At 43.7% G+C, this 17590-nt stretch overlaps 1 protein-coding gene across 5 annotated transcripts in view; it reads left to right on the top strand.

The window, feature by feature from the left end:
• Positions 1-17590, top strand: part of DEPDC5 (DEP domain containing 5) — a 44224-nt gene that overhangs the window by 2544 nt on the left and 24090 nt on the right. For all 5 annotated transcript variants that reach the window (XM_018081905.2, XM_018081904.2, XM_029963320.1 and 2 more), the window contains exons 3-25: positions 28-145; positions 856-943; positions 1621-1667; positions 2086-2171; positions 2882-2965; positions 3647-3696; positions 4199-4268; positions 4614-4692; positions 5612-5673; positions 6079-6148; positions 6561-6633; positions 6791-6894; positions 7220-7294; positions 8131-8265; positions 8737-8798; positions 8903-8976; positions 9517-9586; positions 10090-10126; positions 10849-10969; positions 12044-12264; positions 13793-13996; positions 14456-14591; positions 15286-15383. In XM_018081905.2, coding sequence (XP_017937394.1) covers positions 88-145; positions 856-943; positions 1621-1667; positions 2086-2171; positions 2882-2965; positions 3647-3696; positions 4199-4268; positions 4614-4692; positions 5612-5673; positions 6079-6148; positions 6561-6633; positions 6791-6894; positions 7220-7294; positions 8131-8265; positions 8737-8798; positions 8903-8976; positions 9517-9586; positions 10090-10126; positions 10849-10969; positions 12044-12264; positions 13793-13996; positions 14456-14591; positions 15286-15383 — 2104 coding nt within the window. In that variant the 5' untranslated portion in view covers positions 28-87. The remainder of the gene's footprint in view (positions 1-27; positions 146-855; positions 944-1620; positions 1668-2085; positions 2172-2881; positions 2966-3646; positions 3697-4198; positions 4269-4613; positions 4693-5611; positions 5674-6078; positions 6149-6560; positions 6634-6790; positions 6895-7219; positions 7295-8130; positions 8266-8736; positions 8799-8902; positions 8977-9516; positions 9587-10089; positions 10127-10848; positions 10970-12043; positions 12265-13792; positions 13997-14455; positions 14592-15285; positions 15384-17590) is intronic.

Genomic DNA, 17590 nt, shown 5'->3' with positions numbered 1-17590 from the left:
TCTGTGTTTGCTATTGTTTCTTGTCAGATATGCGAGATGCCTTCAGCTGTCTTTGCTCGAAGCAGCTGAGAAGAGCTGGAGTCCAAGATGAGAACCAACAAGGTGTACAAGCTCGTCATACACAAGAAGGGCTTTGGAGGCAGTGGTCAGTATCTCCTGGTTTGCAACATGAGACCAGCACTCACCTAATTGAAAGCAATGATTAATAAATTACCTTTTTGACAAAACAGTGAAGGTGGAACTAAGGTGTAACAAGCAGTGTTGCCAGCCAGAGTTTGGAAAGTGATAGGTCTTTCTGATAGCAGGATAACATTCTGACAACACAATAACATTTGTTGGAAGAGAACAAGATTGCACCTATAGAATAAAATTGCTTTATTCTACTTCTTCCCCTTTTGTTACATCCCTTTTTTTTTTAACCTTGTGTTTCAGTCACCTTCATAAGTGACAGACATATCAATGACTTCTGACTGCAGGGGGTTGTGTTCCTGTACACTAATAACAGTGTCCTTGGTTTGGCTGCCCCCTGCTTCTAGACTTACAGGTGCTGATAAATCCTGTTGAGATTTCCTGGCTGACTGCTTTCCTGCTGGTATTTGGTATATGAAAAACAGAGAGGATGATCCTGGCTGCCTAATCAAGGCACATTCTTTTGCTGAACACACCCTCTGTGAAAGTTCTGTTATTTGAGCTGTTTGTGTCTGTGGGAGGGTCCCTGTGTGGGGTGAAGGTAAAGCCTTGCTGGCACATGGGGCCTGGGCTGGGGTGTTTATGTGGAGTAAACTATTGTGTGCAAACATGCAGGTGTCTGTATTTGGTGTGTGTCTGCTCACTGCCCTTGTTTGTGTCTTGTAGATGATGAACTGGTGGTGAATCCTAAAGTATTCCTTCAAATCAAGCTGGGAGATGTCGTGGAGATTGCCCATCCCAATGATGAGTACAGGTGAGTTCTCTTTGCTGATGTCAGTCAGGTGTGATGGGAGCACTGGAAGGGTGTGTTCACCTGCAGTGGCTCCTGGAGTGAGGGGCTCTTACAGCTGATACAACTTTGCTGCCATGAGTTTTTTCTGCCTGAAGGAAAGTAAAAGGGTTGACTTTAGCAGGAGCTCTTGTCTAAGGGTTATGGACTTCTTTGTGTTTGGTGTTAGTTTGCTCACCTTTCATAGGCCAAGTAGCACCTGAATACAGAATCTATGGTGTCTGTATCCTGTTCATAGAGCTGCTGTTACCTAAGGATTGTTCTCCATCCTACAGTATATTGTAGGAAAAATGAAAATTATGTTGTCAGCCATAAAAACAGAAACCTTCTTCTATGAAGCTGTTCATTCTGCAGCTCCTGACTGAAAAGCAACAGAACACTGGTGTGAGGCTCTGAGAAGTTCTTGTGTGCCTCATTTTCCCATTTATAGTATCATCTCTACCTCAAGAATACCTTATAATGAGTGTAAAGAACAAGAGGGGGTGACAGGGGGGCAGGAGGATGGATGAACCTTCCTAGAAAATACTATTGTTTCTCTTTAGCTTATTTGTGCTCCATGTTTCTAAATAGTTTTGAGAGTAATTTACCAGAGAGATTGTTGGTCTCTCAACTTGTCTGCTGTTTTCTCTTTTGCCTGCTAGTCCCCTGCTCCTGCAAGTGAAGTCACTGAAGGAGGATTTGCAGAAAGGTAAAACTCCAGTCATCTTATGCACAGTAAAATCATAGACAAGGGTTATGTGACTGAACTGTACCTGTGCTTGGCTAATGCTTCTATTTTAACTTCATAGGTAAATCAATGCTCTGTCTATTTAGGAAGGGAAGGATTATAATTTTAACAGAAAATGATCAGCCAATTTTAAATCTGCTTTTTGTTTGAGTGATGTGAGGTGTGGTTTAAACAACTCTGCTTTTTAGCCTGAAATTTTTGTTTCTGCCTTTTCTGACTGGCTTTATATCTTCTTGCAGAAATTAATTCAGCCTAAACTTTGCATTTATCTCATGTGCTTTATTTTTGATGACTCTTAGATTGGCTCATAGCTGAAATAAGCTGTTGTCTTTTGCTGAGATGTTCACTTGTCTGCTGTCCTGTCTCATTTTTGTGGCAGAAACAATAAGTGTGGATCAGACAGTTGCCCAGGTGTTCCGACTGCGGCCGTACCAGGATGTCCATGTGAATGTTGTTGACCCAAAGGTGTGTGGCTTTACTCAGATCAGAGCCCTGGGACTTTCCATCTACAGTAGTATTGGGGGAAAAAGGCATTTTTTTAATTGAAAGATATTTAGTCTTCTTTCCTAATTGCCTTGGGCAGTTGAATTGTTTGCTGGTTTCTTACATGTCTCTTCTCTCCCTCCCATCCCTGCTCTCTTTTTGAACTCTATGGACCAGCTTCAACAGAGCCTGATGGAAATGCACACATTTCAAATATGTTTAAATTCTAGAAATTAGGGGTAACCAGCCAGAGTAAACAGAAACAGAAAGTGGCCAATCAAAAGAAGAGTCATGGGCTGGATTTGCATTATTTGGCACCACAGAGCCTCTTACAGAGAGGCACTTCTTGTGAATGTCCTGACTATCACAAGAGCTGTAGTCAGCGCTTACATTCAGCACAAGACAAAAATCTGCAGGAAATAAGGTTTCCTTAATGTCATCAACAATGGCAGTAATTTGCTTTACTTGTGCTTCCATTTTGCACTGAGACTTGTAGCCCAGACTTAGGCCTTGGGCTGTGTTTTGTAGCTCCCAGTAGTTGAGGTACGTGCACAGCTGTGGCATTTATTTGGATGGGAGTCCCTTTTATATTTGCCCTTCCTGTGGCATTTGGTTTTTAAATGAACACATTGATGGGCACTACTTAGAAACAACCAGTGAAATCCAAGCTCTGTTTTTCATCCCTTTCTCAGGAGGTGACCTTGGACTTGGTGGAGCTGACATTTAAGGATCAGTATATTGGGCGTGGGGACATGTGGCGACTGAAGAAGAGCTTGGTAAGGCCCCTGCTGCCCTCCTGTGCAGGGAGCAGGAGATAATGTCCTTTCTTCTGTGCCTACTGTGAAAGAAAATAAGTGCTTTACAAAGTACAGAAAAGTGAGGACACAAGCAGTGTCAGCAGCTCCCAGGGAGCTTGTGCTGTGAGTGGTACATCAGAGCTGGAGACATGGCTGTAAATGTGTTACAGGAAAATGAGTCCCATCATTTCCTGCTCCACTGCTGTAATGTTAATTACTGTCTTGGGCATTGAAAATGCTGTTGAGAGGTTTTTTTTCTTGTGTTCTGAATTTTAATGATTTGCTACATTTGGAAGGAATCAAATCAAAACCTTTTCTAAGTAGAAATAAGCTGAAGTGTCCCCTCTCTGACAGTACCACTTAATAAGCAACTGTTAGAATATTTTCTTTCTGCATCTCTGAAGTGCAGTCTTTGGCTCCTCTAAGTGCAGTGAATTAGTCAAATGGTCCAAATAAAAGTTCATGTGTGTTAAAAATGATTTTCTGTTGTCTTTTGCAGAGGTTTTGTAGGCTGGGATATCAGTAGTAACTGCACTCAGTGGTTTTTGTTACTTTGTTATATGCAGATCAGGTGTTTGAGTGTGAATGGGGTTTTCTGTACATGGTTCTGCTCACTCTGAGCCTCCTGTTCTTCTGACACCTGTAACTCTTCCCTCCTAGGTCAGCACCTGTGCATATGTCACCCAAAAAGTCGAATTTGCGGGTATCAGGTCAGTGCCTCCCCTGAGGGCTTAATGTTACTGATGACTTTAGGTTTGTGAGTTCTGAGTATCCAACTGGAAAATCTGCTCTGAAAAATCCTTCATGTTTTATCGTTCTCTTACTCATCTACAGACTTCTGTCTGCACCAGGAGGTGGGGGAAGGCTTCTATCTGATTTGGGGTGAAAGAAACTAAGAGCAGGACAGCCAGCTACACTTGTGGCTTCTGTTGAATGCCAAATATTTCTCCTTTTATCTCTTATAATATTTCTCCCCTCCCAAGATGTTCAGATAGTTCAGATGAGGTTTAGTTCAGTTGCTGTTGAGGTGACTGAGGGACAAGGAAATGTGCAGATGCAGAGGCTGTTTGATACCTTTTGGATTAAAGATCAGATTTTAACCAAATAAGTCATCCTTGAGATTTTGGTCCATCTCTTATTTGCTTAAATATTGATTCTCTAATCTTCATGTTTACTCTGGTCAGCAAATACTCTGCACTTCTTTTCTTCCAGGGCTCAGGCAGGGGAGCTGTGGGTAAAGAGTGAGAAAGTCACCTGTGGATACATCAGTGAGGACACTCGGGTGAGATTTCAGGAAGCAGGGAAAAAGCAGTTTTTCCCTTCCTCTCCTTGCCAGGTTTCTTGTAATTCTATCTCACTTGTAGATTTGTGTGGATCATTGGAATTGGCTGTGTTGTAAGGTGAAGAGTGGCAATAAATTCAGAAGAGTGAATGATTAGTGAACTTCAGCTCTGCTGTGCTGGCAGCACCAGGAATTCCTTGGCCTGTTGAAATGCCAACTTGTTAGAGGGGAAATTCCCTGCTATGCAGGGGACACAGTCATAGATGTTGCTGTGTAATTAACCTCTTCATTTGGCCCTATTAGTGAATGTACCTTGTTTTAACTGAGGTCTTTATTCCTCTGCAGGTGGTTTTCCGCTCCACTTCTGCCATGGTTTATATTTTTATCCAGATGAGCTGTGAGATGTGGGATTTTGATATTTATGGTACGTAGGTAACTGCCCTGCCTGGGAATGGGGGTGCCAGCAGCTCTCCTTTTTGCACCTGCTAGAAAACTACCACTGCTGTTTATTTCTGCCACAGTTGGAAAACTGAAATGTTCTGCCCTTGGCCTGGGCAGTGCTCCAAGGTGCCTCAGATCCTTACTTGCAGTGCCACTTTTCTGTCTCCTGGGTGGGGCCATCATTTTCCTGTCCCTGCTGTAGAGCCTGAGCACCATTATCTCGGTGATGAAATCAAGGGGCAGCTCACTGTGAGCACTGGAGAGGTTTTCTGTGGGTTTGAACACGTTTGGTGATGAGGGTGGGTGCCAGTCTGTGAATCCTGAAACCAGAAATGTGTGAAAGTCTCCTGCAAAGAGGACCTTGATGTTTTAGATTTCTCTTGACTTTAGCTTAGCAAGGAAGTAAAACCTGCTTTAGCCCAGGTGGAATTCAGTACCTTCAGCTGAAAATATTAAAACTTCAGGCATTAAGAATGAGTCACTTCTCTGTGTCATCATCCCAATGTTTTTCTGGCTTAATTCTTTAGCAAGCCTCTTGCCACTTCCTGTGACCATGTGTTTGGGCATATGGAGCTGGGCAACTGTTCAGAACTGGGCAGGGGATCAGTTGTGCATCCTCTGCCTAAAAACAGTACAGATGCTTTCCCAGCATGCTGGGAGTGTGTTGGAAAAATGAATTTAAAGGCCAGAACCTTTTGACAGTGAGAGTTGTGTTTACATCCTCTGAAACAGTCATGCTTTTTAACATGTATATCATCTTATTTTAGTGGTATGAGCCTTCATTATGCACACAGCTGCTCTGAGTCTGATAGAAATAATTGTCCTAGAATCTCAGGGTTACATGTGCCCCTTACTTGAGGTAACTACAGTTATCTGATGCTTGGGAGATGTTTACTTTGCAGGGGACCTGTACTTTGAGAAGGCTGTGAATGGTTTCCTTGCTGACCTCTTCACAAAATGGAAGGTAAATAGCTGATTGAGTTCAGTTTTAATTTTTTATTTCCCTGGAACTGTTAGGGGCACCTCTCTGAACAGGTATATCAAATTGTTGTAGGTATAAACAAATTGAGTCAATTGTCTTTAGGTTTTTAAGAAAAATCTTGGCAACTACAGAGAGGAGTTTTTTTAGAGAGCAGGGGAGAGTGCTCCTGGTAAATGTGATAGAACCAAGAAGCACAGAATCTGCAGGACAGATCATTGTTATTTCAGAGAGGCAGATGCAGGACTGTGCAGATACATTAATATAATACTGCACTTTTTTTTAATTACCTTTGTTTCCAGGTGTGAGGGACAAGAATGTGTTACTATGTGTTTTCTACTGAATGTGACCTTTAAAGTTCTCTTTTTTCCATTTATTCTTCCTGGACAGGAGAAGAATTGCAGCCACGAAGTGACAGTGGTTCTATTTTCTAGAACATTTTATGAAGCAAAATCTATAGGTATGTAAAAATCTGTATTTTCATGATTCCATTTTTAAACCTATATCCTTCTCTTTTGAAAATTGGTCACAGGTTGCCAGTTAATTTTTCCCTTTTTCTTTTAATGCCCACATTCAAAGTATTTTCTATCAGAGTAGGCACACAGCCATTGTTATGAAAGTACTGCAGTGAGACCCTTATATAGAAGAATATGTGGCAAATTTTCTTCATCATATTCTGACTCTCACATTGGTTTGAAAGCAATTTTTATGTTGTGTAGGAGGTCTGATATTTCTCCGAGTGTTTTGGTTTTTTTGTTTGTTTGGTGGTTGGTTTGTTGGGTTTTTAAATGGAAAAACAGCTCCTTTCTGGAAAAGATGAGTCATTTCTCTCCAAGAGCATGGGATAAGACGTGCTTTTCCTCCCATTTCAGATGAGTTTCCTGAAACACATCGTGCATCCATTCGACAGGATCACGAGGGAAGGTTTTATGAAGATTTTTACAAGTATGTTTGTTTTCCTCACAATTCTTTTAGCTCTTGCCCCACAGTGTATGTGCAACCCAGTGCACCTTTTTGTGCATTCCTTTATAGTTTGTTCATCCCTTCTCCCTTCCTCTCATGGCTTCCTTCCACGATCCTCATTAAGTTGTGCTCTCTCTAGGGTTGTAGTTCAGAATGAGAGGAGAGAGGAGTGGACCTCATTGCTTGTGACCATTAAAAAGCTTTTCATCCAGTATCCTGTGTTGGTACGACTGGAGCAAGCAGGTACAAGACTCCTCCTTTCCCTGCTTTTACCCTTTTCTCTCTCTTTTTTTTTTTTTTTTTTCTTTTAACTTGTCTGTAAACTCTCCAGTTCCACTTAGAGCCTGGTGTTGTACTACTCAGTGCTCTCCTGGCTGGGCTGTTTTGCCCAGGTCTTTCTGTAAAAACATAATAACACCAATTTTGCCTGTAATTTTTGAAGTAGTAGGGTTTAGTACAGATACGTTTTTCTGTATTTAGGGGTTTTTTATTATTTTTATGAAGATAATCTATGCAGAGATGATGATTTTTTGTTGTTGTTTTTTTTTCCTTCTGAACACTTGTCCAGATGGCTTTCCTCCAGGTTACAATTCCACCTCAGCACAGGGGAACTACCTGGAGGCCATAAATCTTTCGTTCAATGGTAAGTTATGAGCAATGAGTAAAAATATGCAGGGGAAAAAAACCACTAAAGCAGCTGCCAATAAATGGATGTGGACTTCTGTTGCCTGTTCCTTAACACAGTGAAGAGGAGGGGAATATTAGGTGTTAAATTATCATTTTGAGCCTCAGAAGAAATTGTCTGATGTGTCTCTGGAAAACCAGTGCCTCTCAAATAACAGTGTTGAGTATTTCAGGTCTCAGGAACCATTTACAGGGCCTTGAGATGATGAAACTTCGAGCTGTGCATCTGTGTGAGAACCTCTGGGAATAGAAGCTGAAATCTTAAATTGTGAAAATGTTTCAAAATCAGGATAGATCAAATGTGATTAAGTTGGAGTTGCTCCATCTCTTTTTAGCAGGAAGTTAGATTTGATGGGCTGGAGGGGCTCTCCAAAGGCACACTTTTTGTGATTCTGTACATAGATGTCATGCTGTCACTTTAATGTCTGTCTTGTCACTCCTGTAGGAGGGAGCTCAGGGTGTTATTTGAAGAGATTAATGTTGCAGTCTACCTTTTTGAATATTTTGGTTGTTGATTTTTTTTTTTTTTAGATGTTTAAAGGAAACATTAAGCACATGAGAAAAAAATATTCCTTTTTTTGTGTCTGGTTCCCATCTTTTCTCCTGCCCCCACTCCTCTCCTGAAGCTTTATTAACATTCCTTGGTTGGGCAAGGCTCTGTCTCCAACCCCTCTCATACGTCCATCTGCCCTGGGGAAACTTTTTAAGCACCACAGCTAATGGAGAGTCACCTGCCTTGCTCTGAAAAGACACATCCAGTGCCTTGTTCAGGTATTCCCAAACTCTGTCCCGCAGTGTTTGACAAGCACTACATCAACCGCAACTTCGACCGCACGGGGCAGATGTCCGTGGTCATCACCCCCGGCGTGGGCGTGTTCGAGGTCGACCGGCTCCTCATGATCCTGACCAAGCAGAGGATGATTGACAATGGTAAAGAACTGGAGGTGCTCAGGAGGCAAAGAGATGGTTGGGGAAAGAGGGAGCCTCTTCTGGCTGTGAAAAAGTATCTGCTGCGACTTGTGCGCTCTGGGAAGAGGGGTTACAGCTGGAACACTTGTCTGCACTTCATATTGAAATGAGCAGATTTTCAGGGTATTCAGAGGCCTTTAATTTCTCTTGCTTTTGGTAGAGAACTTCATCTGTCCATGCAGACCTGTCCCTTAGAGGATAATCTTGCATGACTTGCATTAGTTTAGAAGAAATTTTTTTTATTTTCCCCCACAGGCACTGTTGGTTGGTAAACACACCACAGGGCTGTTAACTACCATTTTCAGTTTAATTACATCTTAAAATGTGACATGAATAGAAATTGGGTCTTCAGCTCAAGTTGATGATCTATTTTGGCTTAGCATATCAGTCCTGCTCGGTCGGCAGCTGAACTCTGCTGCTCTTTGTTTCCAGGGATTGGTGTGGATTTGGTGTGCATGGGAGAGCAACCCCTGCATGCTGTACCACTCTTTAAGGTAAGGTGTACTCCTTTCCCCTACTCTGTTCCTGCTACAAATATTATTCCTTTTGTGACCAACTGGATACAGCTGGCTACTCTGCTTCTGATTTCCTCTTACAGCTCCATAACCGCTGTGGCCCCGGGGACTCCCGGATGGGTGATGACTACAATATTCCACACTGGATAAATCACAGGTAGGTGGATTCTACCAGCCTTTGCTAGACACTCCTGCTTTGCTTTCCTCTTCATAATCTGTTGAATTCTCTTTCTTCTTTCACTGTTTATTTCCTCTGCTCTCTTTGTGAAACAAAGCCTTATATTACATTACTCTTGTAGAACCCTGGGCATTAATGCAACATCTCAGAAATGAGAGGCAGTCTCTAGTTTTCAAACAGCTGGTGTGAGTCACTGGTCTCACTGGGGAGAGCTGTGTCACTGGCACAGTGAAAGTGGATGCCTTTCTGTAGAAGGGGGGAGTGAACTGGGAAGTGCAGGTGTCAAGCATATTAAGAAGTGGTCTAGGCTGAGGCTTTGTGGATATCAAAGCCTGGTCTCTACAAAAAGAGTAGTTTCTCTCAAGTTAACCATCCCTCAGTAGTTTCCATGTGTTTTATGCAGAGAAGGGTATCCCCTTTTCTCCATCCAATGGCTAGTTCAGGCTCACAGGCTGTTTGTGTAGCAAACCAACTGTGTTCAATTCTTACAACTTAAAGCCACCCTGTTTTCCCTTTCAGTTTCTACACCTCCAAAAGCCAGCTCCTGTGTAACAGCTTCACTCCACGGATCAAGCTGGCAGGAAGGAAGGTGGGTATCTTTCTGATTTATCTTTTCTTCTTACCAGTTTGTTAGATGCCTTTTCTCAGCCAAGCATCAGAATCTTTCTAGCAAGTATTCCAACAGCTGGAACTAAGTTGCTGTGGTAAAAGACTGTGAAAGCAAAGCTGTCATGTTTGTTGTAGGGATTGTGAATGAGGGACTAGTCTGTAGTTCTTTCTAGGATAAAACTAGGTGGGAAATGTTTTAGCCACCATAAAAGGTAGAGTTTCATTCTGTAGCAAAGAACTCCATGGAGAGGAAGAGAGGTGTGTTTTTCACACGGGTATGTGACTGAGTATCTGTATTTAATATTTCTGAAGTGGTCTGGCTGCCTTGCTGAGTCAGCAAGATAAACTTTAAGTCTGTTTGATCACAGTGGGGGATATTTCCTTAGAACATGCTGACTGGTTCCCTTCTCTCTTTTTTTCTTTCCTTTCTTTTTTGGTTTTTTTTTTTTGGTCACTTCACACTTCCTTTGTTGGACCTTCCAGCCGCTGACTGAGAAAGCAAAAAATAATCGAGATGCCTGTGAGTAATTCTGTTCTGGAAGGATCTACCCCACTGACTCCCAACCTAACAAACAGCTGCAGTAAACAATGACACTTCAGCAAAAGGAAGGGACATTTGTGCCAGAAAACCATCAAACCCACATATTTGTTCCTGGGGATGTTAATGTGCATGTGTCCATTGGCTTCTTGGCAGATAACTAACGTGGAGGGGGGTGTTTCTGTCCTGGCTGTGGCACCTGGACAGAGGAGGACATGGTGTCATGCTGCTGTGGTGGTGATGCTGTTCATGGGGGTGGGACAGAGGGGCCTTCACTGCCTTGGGGTGTTGTCAGTGCTGTGAGCACAGAATTACAGTGGGAGAAGCCAGCACCCTTCTAACAGCACCTCGTTTGAGGAAGGTGGACCTTCTGTAAGTGAAGTTGTCCATTCTTTCAAAGATGCTTTAAAACATGCAGTTCCTTCTTGAGAGAAATCAAGGCATCTGTTCATACAAGGATTGATTTGTTGATTATTAATTTAATGTTTAGGGTATATGGGGGAAAGACATTAGGGCCCCAGCAACCCTCATTCCAACACCAACTTTGATAATTGAGCTGCTCCAGCCAGTTCTGCTCATGAGACTTTTGCATGGGATTTCTTTTGGAATAGCTGCTTTTCTTAGAGGTGAGAGCTGGACGCTCTGACTTGCAGATCTTGAACATTCTTGAAAGAGGTTGCAGTGCTGTGTGATTTTAATTTCAGCATTAGGAGCTCCCAAGGATGCTGAGAATGCCCTGCCTATCCAGGTGGACTACGATGGCTACGATGCCCAGGTGTTCCGGCTGCCGGGCCCATCCAGAGCCCAGCGCTGCACCACTTTCAGGTAGGAGGCTTGGGATGTGCTGGTTCTACAGCAGCCATGTTATGGTGGGCTTCTGGATGCAGAAAATGCTTTGAGAAATACAAGGAGAATTAAGCTCCACATGCTTACAGTTGAAGAAAAAGCTTTGTCTGTACCTGGTCCTCATGGCTGATTGTCTAATTTTGCTTCTAAGGTAGTGGGTGGGATCTAAGAAAAAGCATAAATATACTTCCTTAAATCTTTAGTTTTGTCTCAAGTGGAATGAAGCCAGTCTCCCTCACTAAGTTTCTAAGAGATTTTGCAAGGTGGTTAAGAAGGTACTTGCACAATAGACTTGCAGAGAGTTGTAGAAAAGCAATTACTTTGATTCACTGCTTAGTAACTTAGTGACTGAACACAGAATGGTGGAAAATCTTCCCTGAAAATGATGCCTGGATCCTGGACACCCTGGATGAGAGCAGAAACAGGGAAACTGAGTGCAGGTTCTCCACTATTCCATGGCCTTTTGTCTGAGGAGAAAGACTGATTGTTCTCAGGTCCTGGCCAAATTCTTTGAACAAACTATAAATTTCAGTGCTTTTTCAGGAATATGGGATTGATGAGCTTGTTTTGAAGTATATTTTTTGCTTTTCTTCTTTCAGTAGTATTGTCTAAATCTGAAGAAACTGTGCATGTGGACTCGCTTGTTAATTATGAGCAGCCTGTAGAAATCCATGCTGGAAGATGCCAGTACAATTTAATGTAGTTAATAATTCCAAGTAGCTTCACTATAGCTGCCTATTCCTGGCACTGTAGGCTCAGGTCTAGTATCTTCTAGGCCACATCTGTGCTACCAGCTCAGTGTGGTGTCTGTGGAATTACACAGGGAGTCGAGTGTGCTCTTCTCACAGCCATGCTGGGAACATTTCAGTGTTCTGTTCCTCTGCTGTCTGAGGCACAGAAGTATAAAGTGCCCACATGGTCAAAATAGACAGTGATGCCTTCCTTGTAGTCCTCTTTGAGTTCACCTGCTGAGTATGGAGTCCTTTACATGACTTGGGCCTGTTCAAGCCCCTTGTTAACCCAGGAATTAATCTCTTTCCTATCCCTTTCCAGGTCTGTGAGGGAGAGGGAAAGTCGGACCAGGAAGAGCTCGAGCTCCTACGACGTGTCGTGCAGCCCGTCCCTGCAGAGCCGCGCGCTGCCCCCGGAGGAGGTGCGGAGCCAGGCCTCTGACGACAGCTCCCTGGGCAAGATCTCCAACATCCTCATGATCCCGCGGCCACACCTGCACCAGTGTGAAGTCAGCAGCTCCCTGGGCTACACCAGCACCAGAGGTCAGCCCGGGGCACGTGGGGAAGCACCTTTGGTGGGGAGAGGGAAGGGAAGGTGGAAGTTTGTGTTGGGCACTGCCAGGCCAGCACAGGGGAGATGGTGCTTGTTTAGCACTCGTGGCACAGCTTTCCCATAGCTCCAACTGTGCCTGGGTGTGCATTCTCCCTTTGCTATCCTTGTCTAATTCCATTGCTTTTTTTATTGGCTCGTCCTAAATAGAAGTGTCCTGACACTGATTTACTCTTTTCCCTTGTCTGTGGCCTTCTTTAGTACTTGACTATTCTCCTGTGTCTGCCTGCAAATGTGGACATACACAAGGAACTTTTATTATCCAGGTCACCTATAATCTGTCAAATGAGAAGTGGCCTTAGCAGTGAGCCCTGGGGGACTCTGCTTATAACACCTCTCCATGGGGATTTGTTGTCATTAAGACTCACTTTCTAGATCCTTCCTTTTGACAATGCACTGCTGAGCTGTCTCTGTGTGTTAGCAGTGCTGGCACTCTCCTTTTTCTTCCCTTCCAATTTAATTTTTTTTCTCAGACAATATGCAGTGTCTTCCACAAACCCAACTCATTTCTAGGTAAATTGTATTCCTCCTGCAATTGGTTCATCTTCTATCAAATTCTATCCCTGAAGGCTTTTTCTGTTTTTTCATGTCATACTGTATGACACTGATACCATATTTATCCTGTCACAGGAATCGGAGTTACTGGTGTAGAACTGCTCTCAACAGTGTACTTGGCACTACAGCTGCCTTTCATGTTTCCACATACTGTCATTTAGTACAATTTTTTTGGTATTTCTGTTACTCCTGTAGTTTGAAGGGTAGTCTGGTGACTAGCTGAAGGTGTTCAGCTGGATGGGGATGTGTGTGGCATAGGAGTGGTGGGGAGAGAAGCATGAGAGAAATCGAGGTTTTTCATGTGGCAGTACAGAATAGTAAATGAGACCCTTCCTCTTCTTTGGAATTTCCACTTGTTGGGCAGAGTAGTTGCTACTTAGTCATGTAGTATATTTCTCTCTCCTATTTCTAAATAACTGTACTTCTATTCTACATCCAATAGTGACAATGAACTTATCTTGTGGAGGTCACATCCCATGTCTTCTGGGAGTAATCCCTGATTTCAGTGCTCAAATCTGAATGTTACAGAAAAGGCACATGTTGCTCAGCTGTAGCTTCTGCCATGTCCTTGGTATTCATCCTGAGGTTTCTGGTGGTTTTATTTCTCAGAAATTCTCTAAGCTCTGAAAAATTCTTCACAATTGACTTGGCAAGTGGTTTCTTCATGGCTTCATTTAGTGTCACAGTTCTCAGCAATGCTGTAATGGCAGATGGAATAATGCTTTTTCTTGTCTGGATTCTTGTTTATGTTGTACTTTTCAGGCTGGACTGAAATTGCTTTCAGCATCTCTCCCTGCCTGCTCCTCAGCTCTCCTTATTTCCTCCTGCCCTGGGGGACCTTTCCCTCCCTGAGCAGTTCATTCCCTCCTGCGCGATCTCCCGCTGACTCGGTGCTGTGTTTTCTAGACGTCCTTGAGAACATGCTGGAGTCTCAGCAGCGGGACTCCAGCGCCCCTGGGAGGTTCCACGTGGGCAGTGCCGAATCCCTGCTGCACATCCGGCCGGGGGGATACACCCCCCAGAGGGCCCTCATCAACCCCTTCGCCCCCTCCCGCATGCCCATGAAGCTCACCTCGAACCGGCGCCGCTGGATGCACACCTTTCCCGTGGGTAAGGAACAGCACATCACACTGCTTTCCTGCTTCCTTGCCTGAGCTTTAACACAAAGTGCAGAACCAGAGTGGTTCTCTCAGTACTACACCCTGAGCTGAGTGTATAGGCCTGCTCAGTCCTCTCTTGGAAAATATTACATCTGTTGGCAAACAAGTACTGGGGAACAATCCTGTAGTAGCTCCTGAAGGGAATTGTTGCTACAATTTGGGTTGACTTTCAGATGCTGAATTGTTCTCATAATTGTTTAGTGCCTAAAGTAGGCCCTTCAAAGTATTTTAAAGAAAATTTTACTTCACTGGCTTCAGAGATGCCAGAGGTTCAATGCTTTGGAAATTTTGTAAACATGCTTTCCTAATGTCCATTAGTCATCATTACCTGTGCTGTTGGCAAAAGGAGAGTTCAGGGAACTGAGGAGTCAGTGCAGATGTGGTGATTAATGATCCAATGTAACTGTAGGTCCGTCAGGAGAAGCCATCCAGATCCATCACCAAACCCGGCAGAACATGGCAGAAATGCAGGGCAGTGGGCAGCAGGACCTGACCCATTCCTCTGCTGAGCTCCTGGAGCTGGCTTACCATGAGGCCACAGGCAGGTGAGGTCCTGAGGGTGAATCTGGGTAGACTTTGCATGAACATCCCCTCATGTTTGGATTTTTTCTTTTTCCATTTTATAGAACAATCGTTGTCCTATCTTATACTTCGTGTTTTCCTTTACAATACTGTAATCCCCGTGTTCCATAAATTTCCATAATTATCATCCTCCCCAGTTTTGTTCCTTAGTTCTTATTTAAAAAAACAAAACAAAACAAAACCTTTTTATGACTTCATACGTAAATCTTGGTGTGCTAAAGCATCTTGTCATTACACCAATCTCTTGTGTCATATTCCTGACAATTCCTTTTCTGGATCTTTGTCGTCTCTGTGGATGATGTGCTCATCCAAAGCAGTTGGCTCAGTCTGGAATGTGGGGTTTATGGACCACAAAATCAGATCTGTAAATAACCAGCTAAGCTTTATTTCCCTCTGGGGAGGACACAAGTAGCTGGTTCTTTGCTGTCCTGCACAGGCAGTGCTTTGGCTGTTGCTGGAGGCAGAGAACAACCAGCCTGGACAGATGGGGGATGTTGTTACAGCCTGTCTGTGCTGCCATCTCTGCTAACACTGGGAGAAGAGCTGGGATCCACCATGGACTCAGCTGAGGCAGCAGGGCTGGGGGCCTGGTAGTGGTTGTATTTGTTAAAAGCAGGGAATGGCACAAGTGAGGAAGGTCTGTTTGTTTTCCTCCAGACATGTCAGCTCTCGGCATCCCGGGGACAGCGGCTCCTTCCTGAGCTTCAGCGGGACAGAGGAGTTCTCCAACGGGCTGGCTGGGAGCAACGGGGCAGGTGAGGGGCAGAGCCTGGGGCTGGGAGAGCCCTGAACAAGCCCTTCCCTGGTGGTGCCAGGGTACCAGGGGCAGGAGTCACGGCAGGTGGGAGCACAGGCATTGCCAAGGAGGAAGAGCCAATAATGGAAAAACAGTTTTTGGAGTTGAGTGATCTGTTGATGCTCTTACTTGGGCTTCTTGGTGTGTGGTAGTTTTTTTGGTTTGTTGTTTTTGGTTTGCTTTGGTTAATGTGTCTCTACTTCTCTAGATATGTCTTAGAACCTTTATTATAGAAAGATGCTCATTGTTTACCTGTTATAAACTCAGGCAGTTACTGAGTTCCACAATAACAAAACACTGATGTCCAGACACAAAAAATAACTAAATGTGCACTGGTGTTCAGAACTTTTTTTTTATTTGTGGCATTGCCTTAAGTTGTCACTCCTCTGGATGAAGAAACTTGTTTGTGTGTGTATATATATATATGTATATTACATATGGAAGCTGATGGAAAGAATGAAGTTTGGTCATATCTAGGTTTTGAGAGAAACTGTAAAAAAGCAGGTTTATTTTACATGGTAAGTTCTGGAATTCAGTGTTTTCCAGCATTTCTTATCAGTGTCTACAAATGCACTTTCTCCAGATTTTAAGCATTTTTGAAGATGGTGCTGCTTATGCTAAATGTTGTTCACACAGCCCAAAATGTTTCAACACACTTCTGAGAGAAGACACGTCTGTACTTTCAGTTGAACATTAGTGTCTCTTTCTCACCTTACCCACACACCTGAATTAGTGGAAATTCTCAACCTTTCTTTTGGGCCCTGTAAGTGGAACAATAGTCCATGCTAAACATTCTATGTTCTCTGGGGTTTTTTTGTGGCCTACCCTCTACTTTCATGGACATGTGATCAAAAAAATGCCATCTTTTGGACCAGAGCATTCAAGACTTCTGTTCCTTTCTCAAAACCAATTTAGAGATTTTTTTTTTTTTAAATTTACCCGTCAGAGTTACATTGGATTAAACCAACTTTGTTTCCCCTGTGCTCACACCTTGCAGAGCCATAAAGAAGTTAAACCACTCAATTTTCTCGGGTGTCACGTCTTGTGTTCACGTAGTCACGTTAAAAGTGATTTTCTGTCGTTTCCTTCTGTGAATTTCATCTGAATACCTTTAATTTTTTGGCTTTGTTTGTCTTGTTCTCTGCCTTCCAGACAGACCTTGATTGTTCTTGCAGCTGCCAGACTGCATTTCAGCTGGATGCAGTTTGCACAACATAAATGCAGAGCATATCCTGGCGGTGGAGGTGCTTGCATGGTACAACAATGTGTCTGTAGATGGGCTATAAATCAGGGATGTGGCAGAAGTTAATCTGTGTCCCTGTAGAAGCCTTTCTGAGCACCTGCCCTAACTGCCCCCAGCCATCTGTAGGGGCCACTCTGGGCCTTGCTGATTGAACTTGGGGACTTGGCTTTCTCCCTTAAGGTTTGAGTCACCTGTGAAATGAAAAAGCCTGGGGGGAGTTGTGTTTTTGTGTTCGTTTTTTTTTTTCATTTCCAAAAGTATGATTTATGGTTCTCCTCTGCTGCTGCAGCACGTTTTGCTGCATCACGGGCTTCAGAGTGAAAAACGACCCCCATGTATTTCCCTGGCCGTTTGTCTCTATTGTCCCGCAGATGGGAGGTGATAGCGAATAATCTCGTTGCAGTTCCCGCAGTGGATGGCAGGTGGCATCAGGAATTGGTGAGAGGTGAATGGCACTTAGAACAGCTCCTCCACTGTTTCCCTGGCATCACCATGGAAGCAGATGACCACCCTTTCTGTGAGAGGGTAACAGCTCTGGTGCTGATACCAATCTCCTGGGTAAATCCACACGAACTAGTTTTAAAAAACTGCTCCTCTGAAATGTTTGGGGGCTTCCTGAAATTTGTGTTTTGGTAAATGGTTTGAAGGCAGCAATTTTTCTTGTCTCCTTAGTTGCTCATTTTCTCTCCTGTGCCACAGCAGCTGTTTGTACCAGCTCAGGGAACTGCTCCAAATGGGTTTGTCTTTGCTGTGTGGATTATTGCACTGTAAACACACAAGCATGGATGCAAATACAGCAGACAGATGTGACATGGGGACTAGAAACAACTGGTCAAGGGGGGGCCACAGCATCCTGCTGGCTTAGTTTCACTGAGCTGCAGTTTTAGTCTCTGTTTTCCAGGTTAACAGGCTGCTTAGAACAA

Source organism: Manacus vitellinus, unplaced genomic scaffold, assembly GCF_001715985.3.
Source record: "Manacus vitellinus isolate BGI_N305 unplaced genomic scaffold, ASM171598v3 scaffold_58_pilon, whole genome shotgun sequence".
NCBI lineage: Eukaryota > Metazoa > Chordata > Aves > Passeriformes > Pipridae > Manacus > Manacus vitellinus.
Note: the sequence above shows the minus strand (reverse complement) of the source record. Positions and strands in the feature narration are given on the sequence as shown.